At 41.3% G+C, this 16,188-nt stretch overlaps 1 protein-coding gene across 1 annotated transcript in view; it reads right to left on the minus strand.

Annotated features, from left to right (window-relative positions):
- Positions 1 to 144: 144 nt before the first annotated feature.
- Positions 145 to 16,188, minus strand: part of LOC138018423 (contactin-associated protein-like 2) — a 23,334-nt gene continuing 7,290 nt past the window's right edge. The window contains exons 2-4 of the mRNA XM_068865039.1: positions 13,770 to 15,283; positions 1,165 to 2,082; positions 145 to 623 (exon numbers count right to left, since the gene is read on the minus strand). Of these exons, the coding sequence (XP_068721140.1) occupies positions 1,175 to 2,082; positions 13,770 to 15,283 (2,422 nt within the window). The 3' untranslated portion in view covers positions 145 to 623; positions 1,165 to 1,174. The remainder of the gene's footprint in view (positions 624 to 1,164; positions 2,083 to 13,769; positions 15,284 to 16,188) is intronic.

The raw sequence follows: 16,188 nt of genomic DNA on the forward strand, positions 1-16,188 counted from the left end.
AGAAGGGGGGGGGGGGTGGGTGGGGGGCAAACGGCTTCAAATACATTCAACATTCGTTATAACAAAAAAAAAATGTTGAATGGTTGTTGAAGCAAAGTTTAAACGCTTTTAAATTCATTCAACGTCTATTCAACATGTGTCAACACAGTTGAAAAGAAGGGGGAGGGATGTTGAAGCAAACGTTAAAGCCATTTGCTCGGGACTGTGTTCACTTTGTGTTCAAACTGCCATTTTGAGTTGCGTATAGCTCTCCCTTCTGATCCGTCCTAGAAGGTTTAAAACCTCGTGTATTTTTCTCTCCAGTCTGAATTGTTTGCTCACTCATTTTAATTAATCCCTCAAGCTCTTAGTGGAAATGATCACATCTCGCCACGATAAATAAGTTCCGATCCCGCAAATTTAATTTGGAGAATACCCTTATCCCGCTTTGAGTTCAACCCGAATCCAGCTCAGTTCAGCAGAAGCCATGCATGACAGACCCTCATTGGTGTTCCAAAGGTGAGCAAATAATGAACTACCCGTTCAGCTGCGCAGTGCCATTCAACTACAGTGCAATTCATGGTGCACTCTACTCAGACCAACAACGGCTTGGGCGAAATGTCAGCTTAGGTTTTTTCGGGAACCTGAAAGAAGAAAGGAAACAGATGGTAACATCTGTTTTAGCGTGCGTATAGAGTTACGAAGCAGGCGCGAAGTTAGGTGAACTGGAAAGAAAAGTTTTGGCATACGTGAATTTACAGCTCTTCAAACTACTTCTGAGGTCAGCCAACTTTCAAAATACCCTTTTTAATTTTCGCTCGGGTTATTGCGAGGTAAACAATCTGAACTCATAGCTTAACTTCCGTTTTATCACTTAGTTGGAAATTAAAGAACATGTGATTTGATGGGTAATCCGTATTTACACCTAAGTGAATTCTCCCATACAGGCCTCACTTATGAAACATTAACTAACTACACAGTAATTTTTGTGAGGGAAGAAAACCCAGAAACCCCGAGGAACCCTCAAAGTGGGGCCGAGGACCTGCACAAACTCAGCCTGCCCTTACAGCAACAACTGGATATAAATTTTCTCCCTATTAAAGGGAGTAGAGTGCGGTCACCCTGCTGGACGAACCATCCAAAATAACAATTATTTGCAAGATATGTGTTTTTACTGTCACTTACCTTTCACTTTTCACAGTTTGGAGGTTGAGGCTGAGAACGACACATACTTTCTGACATTCGAATCTCGATGAACAGAATGATACACCGTTTGACCATTGCTCAGGTTATAGGCCCCAAACTCCTCCGCCCCTCGGTTCAAACCTTCCAGCTGCTCTGCATCCGGGGATTCAGTGGGTACTGTGTGACGATACACTTCAATATCCGGGATATTCGTTTTTCTTCCACAGCTCTTACACGAAATACAACAAACGTATCTGCGACCAGAACGCTTGAGAAAAACGAAAATTATCACGCAAATAAGAATAATGAACGCGAGCACAGAAGAAGATACAAGGATAATGAATCTGGCGTCGTAAACAACTTGTCCTTTCACATGCGTAATGTAAGAAACACTGCCATTTGTTATTACCATCACCTTTGGTGACTTGGGTTCGGCTGTTGTCACGGGAGGCAGCGTGACAGTCTTATCTTCTGTTGTGATACTCGAGTGTACTGTCACGCCACTCTTATCTTTGGTGATAGAAGAATGCACTGTCACACCCTCGCTTTTGGTTTCGTGACTCAACACAGACGTCACCAGGGTTGAGTTTTCATTGGTTGCAATAGTAGTTGTCATGGTCACTTGATGCTTGGAGGGGTCCTTTTCTCTTGGTCTGCCTGGGGAAGTAATGGAAGTCTTCTTTTTTGTTCCATGGGGGGTGGACAATAAGCTGCTGATCCCGGTTGGCACGTCGATTGTAGGGGGTGGATTGACCAGTCTACACGCAGACGAGATGAAATTTGCATTGGGCACTTCACTAGTTTTTTGACCAGAAGAGCCAAGACATTCTAACGGCCCAAGAGTGAAAAAGGAGTGTACAGCATCCGAGGTGAACTGCAGCATCGTTACTGGCAATGCCGATTTATCAGTCAAGTAACCTTTGAAACAAAACATTACATATTATATTTGAAAATATAAAACTTGTCACGCCATATATAAAACTTGTTTCAAAACATAAAAACTTGTCACTCCATATACTCTTGGGTTGCACGTCACGCAAGTGAAAACATAAATCGCTTACCATTTAAGAAATTGAGTCAAGAAATGGAAATGTTATGGAAGGGGAATAAATAAACAACGGGTCCAAGTCTCAGGGGATGTGCGATATTCCGTACTTGAGTTATTCGGCGAAATTTATTACTCAAATTTGTAGAGTTGGAGGCGCCATGTTGGTGTACTGCTAAAGTACACCAACATGGTGGCCGGAAACCTGTGGAAACATCTGGAATTTAGTTTGGCAGTCTTTAACACTTTCTGCTGTATAATGAACTAGCAAAAATTCGTATAGACACGTCTCCTACTATAATGGCTGTTAAGACCACAAAAACACGAGGGCAATCGATGTTTTTATGCAACTGGCATGTTTTTGGAAAGCCGCCAACACTATGACGAGACGCAAGTGGGTCTGAACTGGAAGTACCCGATTTCTGAATCCAATTAAGTTGTGGTTTACTCAGTAATGACTCTTCTGTCAACAAAGAGGGGTAATAGGATTAACATGCCAGTTATCTAGTTTAGCCTTGACGAATAACATGCGTTTCTGTCATTTGAGAATAAGCCATTTTGTTCGTTTCAATCACATGAGCACGGCACGGCCACGTTGATCATTGTGATTTTCTTGCGCGGGCTAAGACATCGCGGAAGGTTATTCACGATTTTCTCGGGTACGTACAGAGCCCGTAGTTCTTAGATCCAAGGAAAAAAGTGGTATGTGTTAAGCAACATAGGTTATGGACACCGTCTGAGCTGCTGGTGCGCTTTCCAGAGGAATTTGCTCGGTAGAGGAGGAGGCAAGCGTGGTCCAGTGGTTAGGGCGTTGGGTTTGCATGCGGCTGGTCCGGGTTCAAATCCCGTTCTAACCTCTGGTTAGGATTTGTTTCCGGTTGTCCCGGATTCAACTCTACTACGCTTTGTAAATAGCCAACTGGTTGCCTCCTGCCAGTTGGGGTTCTTAATAATCTTTCTGTTAACTTTGAATTGTTTCTTTCACATTGTTAAAAGTGGGGTGCCTGTAAACTAGCTTGATAGCTAAGTGCACTTCCACTATAAACAAAGCATTTACATTTTACATTTAGTAGATGGAGCTCCGTTTGAAGGAAAAGCTTCTACAGCAGATAAAATCGTCACTTCATCGTTTGGATTAATCGTTGTATTCCTTCGTCATACACCGGATTCACCACTGTATCAAGATGAGCTATTTGAACGGCTAAGAGAATTTTTAAACAGCCTTGACCTTAGCCTTTGCAGAAATCAAGTTATCGGTGCTGGCTGGCTGACTCCACCGAATTGCCGTTTGAAAATGCCATTGTCATCTCACATCAAATGGACAATGATACTGGCTGCGTCTTACTAACCCCGCCAGACAGCTGTTCAAGTAAGGTAAGTTGCAATCGAGCCATTTGTGGTCACGTAAAACTGGGGCAAAATAAAAGGAAAATTCGAAAAGAAGTGTCTGATGTTTATTTTTCACTTAAAATGTTTGTTCGCGATAGATTTTCATGATCCAGAAGTTTATCTCACATTAGGAGCCTTGTAAACGTTCTTTTCAAGTCTTGCGAACATTGTTATTTTGATGAAAGCAACAGACTTTCGTATTTTATTTCCTAAGCTTATTGTTAAGTGACGATTCAATACCTACTCAATGTTCTACATCTCCGAACATGAAGGATTGCCAAAGTAAAGATATCAACACCCCTGGAAAAAACATAGTTAAGACTTGCTTATTGCCTTTTTTTTCTAGATCAACTGGAATTTGTGATGATGTGGAGTTTTTACTCGAAGAAGAACTGACTGAGCAGTATCCAGCTTTATGAATTGCACATGGTTTATGCGAAATACTACTTCTGGGTTATATTGGGCTTTTGCCGTATAAATTGACTCTCTTAAAGATGTAAATAATGCATTAAGAAGTTATGGCCCTAAATCCTTCAAGGGTGATAGGCTCACAGAAATGAAGAACAAACAGAAATTGGAAACACAATGTCGATGTCATGTGTGCGAAAGTAAAATTGAAGCTTTCTTTCTAAATACTTATTGCTATGTGGCTCTCCAGAATGTAATTATTCATAGATGTGTGGCTTTCCATGATTTAATTCATTATCAATGACATTTTGGAACACATTACGTGTAGCTTGAGCCTAAGGCTTGTGACTTTCTTTCGACAATAATATAAACGTCTGTCAAATTTCCATCATTTGAGGCTTTAGTATATCTAGTAGGAAGTAAATACATGTAGAATGTAGTCTGTCAATATTTTACTACAAAGGTATCAATATTATTATTGCGTTAAGGTCACACAAAACGTGGCATTCTGGCCAATCTTGATGAAATTGGGAAATATTCTCTTCCAATATTTTAAATCTCTTCTTCATAACTTAACTGATCAGTTTTCAGCTAGAACTGGTGATGTTAAGAGTAGGATCCATATAGACCATCGAAGTGTGTAACTGCTGCTTTTAAAAAATCGTTTCCTATTGTCAAAGCTTGGTTATACTAATGAGGTTCACAGTGGCATCCAGATGTATCGTTAAAGTGTGCAACTGTTAAGTTTTAACATTCTTGTCCGATTGTAAAAGCTTGGTTACTAATGAGGTTGATAGTGGCATCCAGATGTGTCGTCGGAGTGTGCAACTATTGACTTTTAACATTCTTGTCCTATTGTAAAACCTTGGTTACTAATGAGGTTAATAGTGGCATCCAGATGTATCGTCGGAGTGTGCAACTATTGACTTTTAATATTTTTGTACTATTGTAAAACCTTTGTTACTAATGAGGTTGATAGCGGCATCCAGATGTGTCGTCGGAGTGTGCAACTATTGACTTTTAACATTCTTGTCCTATTATAAAAGCTTGGTTACTAATGCGGTTGATAGTGGCATCCAGATGTGTCGTCGGAGTGTGCAACTATTGACTTTTAACATTCTTGTCTTATTGTAAAAGCTTGGTTACTAATGAGGTTGATAGTGGCATCCAGATGTGTCATCGGAGTGTGCAACTATTGACTTTTAACATTCTTGTCCTATTGTAAAAGCTTGGTTACTAATGAGGTTGATGGTGGCATCCAGATGTGTTGTCGGAGTGTGCAACTATTGACTTTTAACATTCTTGTCCTATTATAAAAGCTTGGTTACTAATGAGGTTGATAGTGGCATCCAGATGTGTCGTCGGAGTGTGCAACTATTGACTTTTAACATTCTTGTCTTATTGTAAAGGCTTGGTTACTAATGAGGTTGATAGTGGCATCCAGATGTGTCGTCGGAGTGTGCAACTATTGACTTTTAACATTCTTGTCCTATTGTAAAACCTTGGTTACTAATGAGGTTAATAGTGGCACCCAGATGTGTCGTCGGAGTGTGCAACTATTGACTTTTAACATTCTTGTCTTATTGTAAAAGCTTGGTTACTAATGAGGTTGATAGTGGCATCCAGATGTGTCATCGGAGTGTGCAACTATTGACTTTTAACATTCTTGTCCTATTGTAAAAGCTTGGTTACTAATGAGGTTGATAGTGGCATCCAGATGTGTTGTCGGAGTGTGCAACTATTGACTTTTAACATTCTTGTCTTATTGTAAAAGCTTGGTTACTAATGAGGTTGATAGTGGCATCCAGATGTGTCGTCGGAGTGTGCAACTATTGACTTTTAACATTCTTGTCTTATTGTAAAGGCTTGGTTACTAATGAGGTTGATAGTGGCATCCAGATGTGTCGTCGGAGTGTGCAACTATTGACTTTTAACATTCTTGTCCTATTGTAAAAGCTTGGTTACTAATGAGGTTGATAGTGGCATCCAGATGTGTCGTCGGAGTGTGCAACTATTGACTTTTAACATTCTTGTCCTATTGTAAAAGCTTGGTTACTAATGAGGTTGATAGTGGCATCCAGATGTGTCATCGGAGTGTGCAACTATTGACTTTTAACATTCTTGTCCTATTATAAAAGCTTGGTTACTAATGAGGTTGATAGTGGCATCCAGATGTATCGTCGGAGTGTGCTACTGTTGACTTTAAGCAGCCCTATCTTAATGTAACAGCTTGGTTACTAATGATGATGTCTGAAATATTGGTTAAAGTTACTAATATTCATTAAGGCGTTTTGCCCACGTGTACTGCATCAAATCGAGAATAGCTTTTGGTAGCACTAATTTCTGCAATTTACGACATTTCTATAAGTAAATCATGTTAATCTGAGTAAAAACTAGGTGTGGTTTTAGGCAGTGATAAAATACAAACACACCTGCTCGGATATGTTTTTCTAGGAAGAATATACTGAGTACATATTAGAGGATGATGATTATTTTCTCCTGATTATTACTTTCTTATTTCTTTTATAGTGGCAATTTTAATTATTCTTGACTGAGTTAAGGAAATGAAGAATCAAACTGGGTTAAAATGATTTTAACCCAAATTTCATTTTGAACTATGACAATGATGAGTTTAATCGAATGCAAGCTGATGTGCAATTTGCAGACAAGCAATACAATTTTTGTCAATGAAAACGAAATGGGGTGTCCCAAAAAAGAATACCCGAATACCCCGAAAACTCGAAAAAGTAACCCAAAACCCTCAATTTGGCTAACCCTAGGCCTAAAGTTGGTTTTTTGAGTCCCCTGAAGCGAAGTTCGAGTCCTTCATTCCCTACAACTTGTTTCAAAGTGAAAGCTAGGCGATCCGCCATATTTAGCTGAGTAACCACTCTCCACATGTGGCCGGGCACCTTCATTTCCCGCGAATGTACACTGTTACACTCCAGGTCTAAAAACCAACTTTAGGCCTAGGGTTGAAGGTTTTGAGTTACTTTTTTCGAGTTTTCGGGGTCTTAGGTTCTTCGTTTTCGAGGCACCCAACGAAATGCCCTTTTTATAATGTACTTTTTGAAGCAGTGTTACGAAATAGCAGGAAATTAAAAAAAGACAACAAATACCAGTAATCTCGCTATCTGATTGACTAATTAAGAGTCTTGACAACGCTGTTCGCGTCATTTTGGGAAATAAACCAATCATATTGCTAGCAAGTTTTTGACAACGCTTCGCTCTTTCTTTTTCTGATCTTGGGCACGCTCTGAAATAAACATTTACTTTGACGTTGAATGAATAAACTCGAATCCAAACTCGAACATGCCTTCCTCCCTGAATATTGTGGTAAAAAAGAAATAGAATGTAGTTCAGAGGTTTCTGTACTCTTATAGACAACGATACTCGTCATCACAGGTCAACATTGTGACCACTGTGATTAATATCGTTGTCGATAGGAGTAGAGACAACGCTGAACCACAACATTCGATTTATTATGTTACCGAGCAAAATTAAAGACGAAGACGTGTTTAAGCTGCATATAATTTGGCTAGTGTTTAAATTAATTTACGCATTGGTGTAGCTCCTTGAGTTTACATCTAAAAAGCGAGATCATTTTGCGTATTGTACTTCCTAATGTCATTTAGGTTCTGCAAGTTTTTAATACGTGGCATTTCATGACCCATCAAGTAATTAAAAATGAAAGCGTGGTTTAGCGGCGTCGAAATAAATATTTGACGGGAAAGGCAATGATTGTATGCACCGGCGTATAAAAACTACAAAGGTAGCGAAGAGCATTAATAAAATGTTGCTTCTCGATTTGTTTTTAAATTATCTCCTTGTCAAGTCGCGATCCACAGTTGAGAATTTCACTCAAGTCAAATCAGGACGTTCGTCTGCTGGCATGCTTGTTGAGAGTGTTTTAGAGTGAAATTGTCTTAGATTTCTTTTGGAAGAATCAAGAGAGAGACCCTTCAAAGTTCCCCTCAGTCTGGCACCCGAGTTAAACAAAGGCGAAAGGCAAAGAACAAAAAGTGACATTTTTCCCTTGGGATACACGCTTACGCTTGTATGTGTAAGTGTATTAGTAATCGCATAATTTTTATTATCTCGCAGCTTTTCTCGACAGTCAACCCTTTGTCGTTGCTATGTAAATTCCTTTCTTTGGACAAAATATAAAACCCGAAAACCAACAACCAGATGAGTCTCTAATTTAAAGATCCTGAGTCACGTCCGAACGTTGGTACGAACGACATTTTCAACTAACATGTAATAGCTCTGTTGTCTTCCATCGTTAAAGTTCTAATTTTCATGTGTCTGCTGAGTGAAATAAACGTCAACCAATTTCGTTAACAAGACATTTGCTGACAGCTTGAAGGCAGACTTTAACGCCTTGGGCTTTCAAAGTGTTACATTCACCACTGTACCGAATTTCAAGTATGAAAGGAATGCGGGGATAAAAACCCCGCATTCCATCAGGATACTTCCAGATAGACCCCGCTGCGTCTCGTCATAGTCACGCACTTTGAAAAACTCTGAAATTCAAAGATATATTTTTAAAATCTCTTGTGGCTGATCAAGATAAAAACTCAAAAGGCTCTTTATTCTATTTTCTGTGAAGTCACGTGCCTGTTGCAATAAAACTTGTCACGCCATATATGGAATATAACTTGTCACGCAATACGCCTATTGGAACCCAGTGCAGCGCCAAAGGGCGAGAACGAGGCGATGACCTTGAGTTCCCAGGATCAGAAACTCTATAAAGTTGCTTGAAACGCTTCGACAAATAACGCAGAAACGCTGTAACGCACAGACCTATGAATTGGTGAGGTGATTTATGAATTTGTCTCCTACAACATTCCACGTTTTTGGCTTATTTCATTGAACGTTTTCGAGTTTATTTTTTTGTTGCGTGACAGTGAAAAGGATCAATAGTTAAGCCCGACAAATTCATCTCTCTTATATTTCAAACTTCAGAGTTGGTTTGACGCGGTCTGAAAAGAGCTTGAAGTATGGTGGATTGCAAAGGAGATATCAGTGGTTATCCACGGCAGGTGTGTTTTGCAGGTTGCAGGTTGAAATTTAATTATAACTGGAAAACCACTGGCACTTAAAAGAAAGGTAAAGTGATAGACTTACCATAACTGTTACATAAAGAGCTAACCTTAGGCCTATTGGTCAGCGGCGCCTCTTGGGCTGCCACGAGTTTTGTGAGCTCCGACTTTTTACCTTCGGGTGGAAAGTTTGCTTATCATGTGGCCTCCAAATGTATTCTACGTACCTGTTGTACTGGTTCTTAACCTCCTTCTCAGATTTTCTGATTGTTGGAGCGTTCTTGGACGTCAGTTTCACCCGATATTCTCGAACCTGTCATCAAGTCCGAGCCGCCATCTTGGATCTGTAACCGAAGCTGCCTCAAGACCGTCTACAATAGCAAGGCGACAATATAGTAGCTCTGAGCTTAAATCCATCAGAGCTTCTCAGCCCAAGTCCCGTCTACCTGTGGAACTTTTGACAACATTAGGAGATCTTGGAATAAGAAAACGCTGTTGATCGAAGAGAGCCGGCCCAGCAAAGATACGTGGGTTCCCTGTGGGTGATACCACAGGCACTACCCCTACAGTTCTCCAGAGCTCGTCACGCTCTTAGTCAAGTTTCCCCTCCATGCTCCCAAGCAACGTGAGATCCCTGCCTTCAAAGATAACCGAACTGCAGACCGTTGGCAAGGCAGTCAAGGCAGGAATTGTTTGCGTTACAGAAACTTGGCTAAATGACCTGACTCCTGACTCTTCGGTGGAAATCCCGCAGTTCCTCAGCTTCAGAAATGATAGATCTGGAAGACCGGGCGGTGGTGTGTGTGCTTATGTCGACTCAACTTTCGAGCACGAAGATCAAGACATTGAGTCACTATGGATTAATATAAGACTATTCAAGCTGCCTCGTTGTGTGTCAGCCATTTTGTTAGGAGTTATTTACCACTCAACATCTTGTGCTGAGGATGACAATGTGGCTCTTATTGACCACATACAAGAGGTGTCTGAAGCATTCCTCCTAAAACATCCTGATGGCTTACTTGTTATCAATGGCGATTTCAATCCTACTACAACAGGCATATCTGAACGATCAATCAAGCTCAGAACTGGGCTCAGTCAAATTACGAAGGTTTTGACAAGGGATACTGGAACTTTAGATTGGTGCCTCATCAACAAACCCAAGCTTTTCCGCGACCCGGAGCAGTTACCAAAGATTGGTAGGAGCGATCATTACACTGTTCTTATCAAGCCGTGTGAGTCTCTCCCCGGCCACAACTACTCAAAGAAAGATTTTTGGTCTCGTGACATGCGTAGTAGTAGCCTTCACGCTTTCGGAAGATGAATCACCAATTTCGACTGGAGCCCAGCGCTTGACCTGTCCAGAGTGTCTGAAAAATTCGATCTTTTCAGTCAAACCCTGTTAAACGCCATTAATTCGTACCTTCTCCTGCGGCGGGTCAAGGTGTGCTCGTCCGACAAGCCCTGGGTCTCAAATAACCTTAGACTGCTTATTACGCAGAGGCGAAAAGCGCTGAAATCCCTTGGCAAGGATTCCGCCCTGTACAAGAACTGCGTAACAAGACCCAAGTGGAATGTCGCACTTGCAAAAGAACGTACTACGAGAACAAGGTGTCTAACCTAAAGGACAGTAATTCCACCAGATGGTGGCGTGAGATTATAGACCTGGGTGGGCTGCGTGGCAACAGCTCTGACTGGTTGCAGCAGATGCTTGGGAATGAGTTCCCTTCCACTGACTGCCTGTTTGAAAAGTTCAACAACTTCCTCTTCGATATGACATCCCACTTCTCGCCACTCCAGCCCCCGGACGATGTCGCCACCATTCCAGTCCCTGAGGAGTTCCTAGTGTCAATTCACCAAGCCTTCTGTGCACTGAGATCTATAAAAGTAAAGACGTCACCTGGCCCTGACAAGGTACCTAACCGCATATGGAAAGAGTTCGCTTTCGAACTTGCCCAGTGGTGCGAGACCTCTACAACACCTCCTTGGTCGAGGGAGTTGTCCCCTGCGCGTGGACGCAGTCCATCGTCATACCTGTTCCCAAGGTCAACCCCCCAAAAGTGCTGGAAGAGGGCTTGAGACCTATATCCTTGACCGCGCTCCTTGCTAAAATAATGGAGGGCTTTACCCACGACTTCTTAGCCAGGCCGCGTGCTAGGTCAGTTAGATATCAAGCAGTTCTGCGTAAAAGAAAAATGCACTACGCATGCGCTTGTTTGCCTTTTACATTCCGTACTGCAATTTTTTCGACAGAGGAAACACCTTTATCCGGATATTCTTTGCCGATTTCTCCAAGGGCTTTGACCTGGTGGATCACAATGTGCTTTTGGAAGAGTTGCACGTCCTCAATGTACACCCGTCCATTATTACATGGATAGGTGCCTTCTTGTCTGAGAGATCTCAGAGAGTAAGGGTAGGGAAATCATTATCATCACCTGTATCCCTTCACGGAGGAATTCCCCAGGGTACAAAATTAGCCCCCTTGTTGTTTGCCATTTTAGTTAACCGCGTCTAGTTGCCACCTGGCACCTAGATGATACTACCGTCTTTGAGGCAATTTCGAGATGTAGCCCGAGCTACCTCCCACTTGTTGTAAAAGAAATTTCTTGCTTTTCCTCTCTCCGAGGAATGCGCCTTAACCCTAAAATATGTAAGGTCATGGATATTAATTTCCTCCAATACCAGCCTGGTCCCCCGGCCCCTATTACCATCAAGGGCTGCCCTGTCCATCAGGTGCAGACGTGCAAGCTCCTTGGAGTCCATGTTTCTCACGATCTTTCATGGAACGCGCATGTAGAGCACATAGTCACCAAAGCCTGTAAACGCCTTTATGCCCTTCGTTTGCTTAGGAAATCGGGTGTTGCGTGTGCGGACCTAGTTTCAATTTACTGTGCCCTCATCCGTTCAGTGCTTGAATACGCTGCGCCTGTATGGGCTGCACTCCCCCTCTATCTGGACAACCTGATTGAGTCTGTGCAGCGCAAAGCCCTCCGCATAATGTTCCCGGCCGTCGACTATAACAGTGCCTTGTATCAATCTGGGCTTAAAACGCTGAACCAGAGACGTAAGGAAATATGTACGAATTTTATATCTTATGAACTAGGTAATGGTCTGGAGCCAATATGCTTCTTACTCCCAGCTACTGTAAAGCAACCCCATGGCTACGGGCTACGGTCTGGGAGTACTACCCAGTCCCGCCTCAGGGCGAACACTGACCGTCTAAGGAACTTTATTACTCACAGATACGCGTAGAGACATTGGAACCAATGTCTATGTTAGCCATTAGTGTGAATAATTTATATGTATTGTAATTTTTATGTTGTATATGTATTGTACCCAGGCTGACACCACTGTAATCCAGCTTTTGTGCTGCAAGCGTGGTAAATAAACTCTATCTATCTATCTATCTATCTATCTATCTAAAAACTTTTTCTTTAAGCCTAATTAGGCCTAAGGTTAGCTATTCATGTAACAGTCACGGTAAGTCTATCGCTTTACCTTTCTTTTACGTGGCAACGGTTTTCGAGTTATAATTAAATTTCAACCTGCGACCTGCAACCTGCAAAACATACCTGCCCGTTTATCCAGGGCAGCTGGCCTCCCCGGATATACTTCTTTTTCAATGGCATCTGCTGGTCTACTACATCGATGAACAGCTGGTTTCAGTGTTCACAAATATCATCAATGTCATCGAAGATAATTATGCAGTATGCCAAGGGGTTTTACCAAGATCAGTTAGGAAACGATCATTGTCGAAGCCCTTCATACTACGATATTCAGTGAGCTAAGGTTGAGGTCTAATGGTCTTTTATATAGACCACTTTCATAAATGGCGACCAACTTTTCATTTTTTTGTATTTATGTTAATTAGACCTACTGCCCTCGTTTTAAAACAAATATTCTTTTGAAATTTGCTCGTCGTAGCGAGGTTAGTAGGGCTTATTAGCATTAAAACAAAAGAATAATTTATTTGGCCGCCATTATGAAAGAGGTCTATACGGCGTGACAAGTTTTATATTTTGTAGCAAGTTTTATGTATAAGCGAAAATGTTTTATTTAAACAGCAATAAGTTTTATGTATTTAATGATGAGTTTTATATATGATAAGAAGTATTTTTGATACAAACGGCATTCCATAATTTCCTCCAACATTCTTATCTGTACTATCATTTGTTTCGTTTTGATTTGGATTTTACGGGTCGTTTTTTATCAAAAAAAAGGAAAACCACTGACGGCTATTTTCGTTTTCATGTTACCGCTCCACTGAGCTCTTGATCAACACGGTGAGTTCAAAGCAATTCTATTAGAGTTTTATTAGAGCAAATAATCGCGCTATTGCGAGTGCAATTAAATTTGTGATACATTGCTGAGGCCGTTAGGTGAGTGCAATTTGCAGCCTTTGAAAAAAAATTCAAGTTCTTGTTTGTTCCAAAATGCTCGAGAAAAATCGTGTTATAGTTTATAATAATAATGTCCGGGACTGTCGCAATTATCAATCAAAGGTAGGGATCACATTTGATTGCCTATCTGTGAGTTTCCTTGATCATTAGCAAATCAGAATGATGATTAGTTCAAACATTGGGATTGAAATTACCTCCTTTATGCACTAAGTTACCCGAAAACTGTCTTTCTCTTAGCCAATCAGAATGGAGACGGATTTTTCACTTATATTATCAGGACAAAAAGTATAAATTGTAATAATAATTATAATTATATTCACATACCCGAGTCCTGTCTCCATCTGTTATCATTTGCAGCGTCGCAGTTACAGAACTTACTAGGGTCCTCACAGGTCTTTGTCACACCACATTTGCATTTGTTGCTTCCCGAAGGAGCGCCACCCCAGTAATTTTGTCGAACGTAAGTACTTGATAGCCACTGCACGTGCTCAGGACCAACTGGCGAGTTCAAAAGTGTCGAATTGAAGCAGTCATATCTTATGTACTGTTTGCAATTGGAGCTGCGCTCTATGAGCGCGCGAATACTTGCTAAGTTCAGTTGTAAGTTACTGCCATAAGTGATACGCTGAAAATACTGGTTGGGCAAGATTGCGGCGCCAAAAGAAACTCTATGTTTGCCTTGTTTATCATGTGTTACCACCGTCATTGCAGCTTCCGAGGCTGACATGTTGCACATGACAGTAAAGGCCCCTATGGGTCCAGTTCCGTCGGGGTCCACTTGACAGTAAGCATCGTGGACCATTCCAAGTGCCTTGTACTCTTGACAGGTGGCACGGTAAAGAGGACTCTCACAACGAGCACCGTGATAGAACGTGCCTTCGCAATCACAAGAGAAAGTTCTCCACGTTTGAAAGCACTGGCCTTCATTACGACAAGGATTCGGAAAACACTTGCTCGATATGCCACAGTGATTAATGACCGCTCCGCTTATCTTGGAACCGCTCAAGCGAATCAAGTTCACTGGATTTCCATTCAATTTTATTCGGTGCATACAGCCTACAAATCCTTCGTTCTGTGTTCCGTAACCAATGTAAACGCGACTTCGAAAATCACCAATACTTGACAGCCAAGGGCTTTCGTGACGTAGCTCTGGTCTGGTATCCAATTTTAGCCATAGATCCGTACCAGTTACCCCAGCGATCACGTGATGCCACATCCCATCATGCAAATCATCGCCTTCGCTAATTCTGATTGGTTTGTCAGTTCCTACTCGGATTTCAAGCTCGATGCTGCCAGAGGCAATTTTAAGATAAACTCGTGCATTATTGCTCTGCTTGTAGACTAATACGCCATTTCCATCGTAAGTGCGAAAGAACAAATCTACGGTAAACTTCTTAGGAGAATACCTGCTGAGCTTTAAATGGGTGTCAGGAGATGGAAAATTAACAGGAACATACTCACTGTTGGGACAGACAAAACGCACAAATCCATGGGTTTCATAATCAAATAATTCATCCTTAGCACCATAGAAGATATCCGTATGATCAAAGTATAGATTTTTCATACAACCGATGAAACCTGGACCAGCAGTCACCAGTCCGTAATTACCAGAGGAACTTCTTTCCAGGCCTCCAATGAAAAGAAATCTATCAAGGTCAAGACTGACAAAAGAGCCTGGGGTGGTTGTCTGGTTTTTTTCCTCATCAACTTGGAGTACAACTGCGCGTTGATTTCTATCTACTCTGAGTTCATGCCATTTGTTATCAGATAAGTTGTCTCCGATAATCACTGTGTGCTTTCCAGAGATGGTTTTCGTACTGCCCAGATTGATGGTAAATCTGAAAACGCGAAATATAATAATTTAATATATCAAGCAATAAAACGCAATGCACACCTGTCATGAAATATAATGGAATGTCAAACTAAAGAACAATAAAAACTTAAGAAGTACAACAAAGACAGAAATAGGATGAAAGCAAAGCCAAAATTTGACAAGACTGATCGATTGCCAATGAAATTGACTGCGCATTTAGAAATTCGGTAACGTTTCTGTCAGAGAACCATATCTTTGCGATTTAATGATCAGATATGCCCAGAAATTACTATAATTAGAAGCACGCTCAATTGTGAACTTTGCACACTATGCAAAAAGATCTACATAGGCGAAACAGGGAGAAGATTGGCGGACCGCTTTCGCGAACACCTACGAGATGTAGAAAAAAACGACACATATGCCTCAAAACCAGTTGCACGCCATTTTAATCTTCCTAATCACTCCCACACAACATGACTATTTGTGGCCTATCCCTACACCACGGAAACACAGAAAGCCGTAAAAATCTCGAACAAAAACTTATTTTTCAACTGGGCACACTCTATCCAATGAACGCCTCTCATTCCATTAATCTATTCACAAATTCACGTCACCCTATTTCTACCAATAGCAAGCTCCTCCGCACACATATAAACCTACAACAACCACAATTCCTCTATTCGCTCCGACGAAGGGCTAACGCTCGAAACGTCAGCTTTCCAAATCTTTCAAGGTGGCTATTTGACCTTTATCAACTCGCTTGATAAAATAAATTTCTGTGAATTTAATATTGTCGAGTCTCCCATTCAGGTAATCTAAAATACTCAAAGAATCATTTTTGTTCTTGGCATCGCAATGGGCTCTTTACTTGGTCATGACTGTGTGATTTTGAGGACTGAAAAACGAGTGATGAAGAACATCAATCAGCCT

Source organism: Montipora capricornis, chromosome 10 (genome assembly GCF_036669925.1).
Source record: "Montipora capricornis isolate CH-2021 chromosome 10, ASM3666992v2, whole genome shotgun sequence".
NCBI lineage: Eukaryota > Metazoa > Cnidaria > Anthozoa > Scleractinia > Acroporidae > Montipora > Montipora capricornis.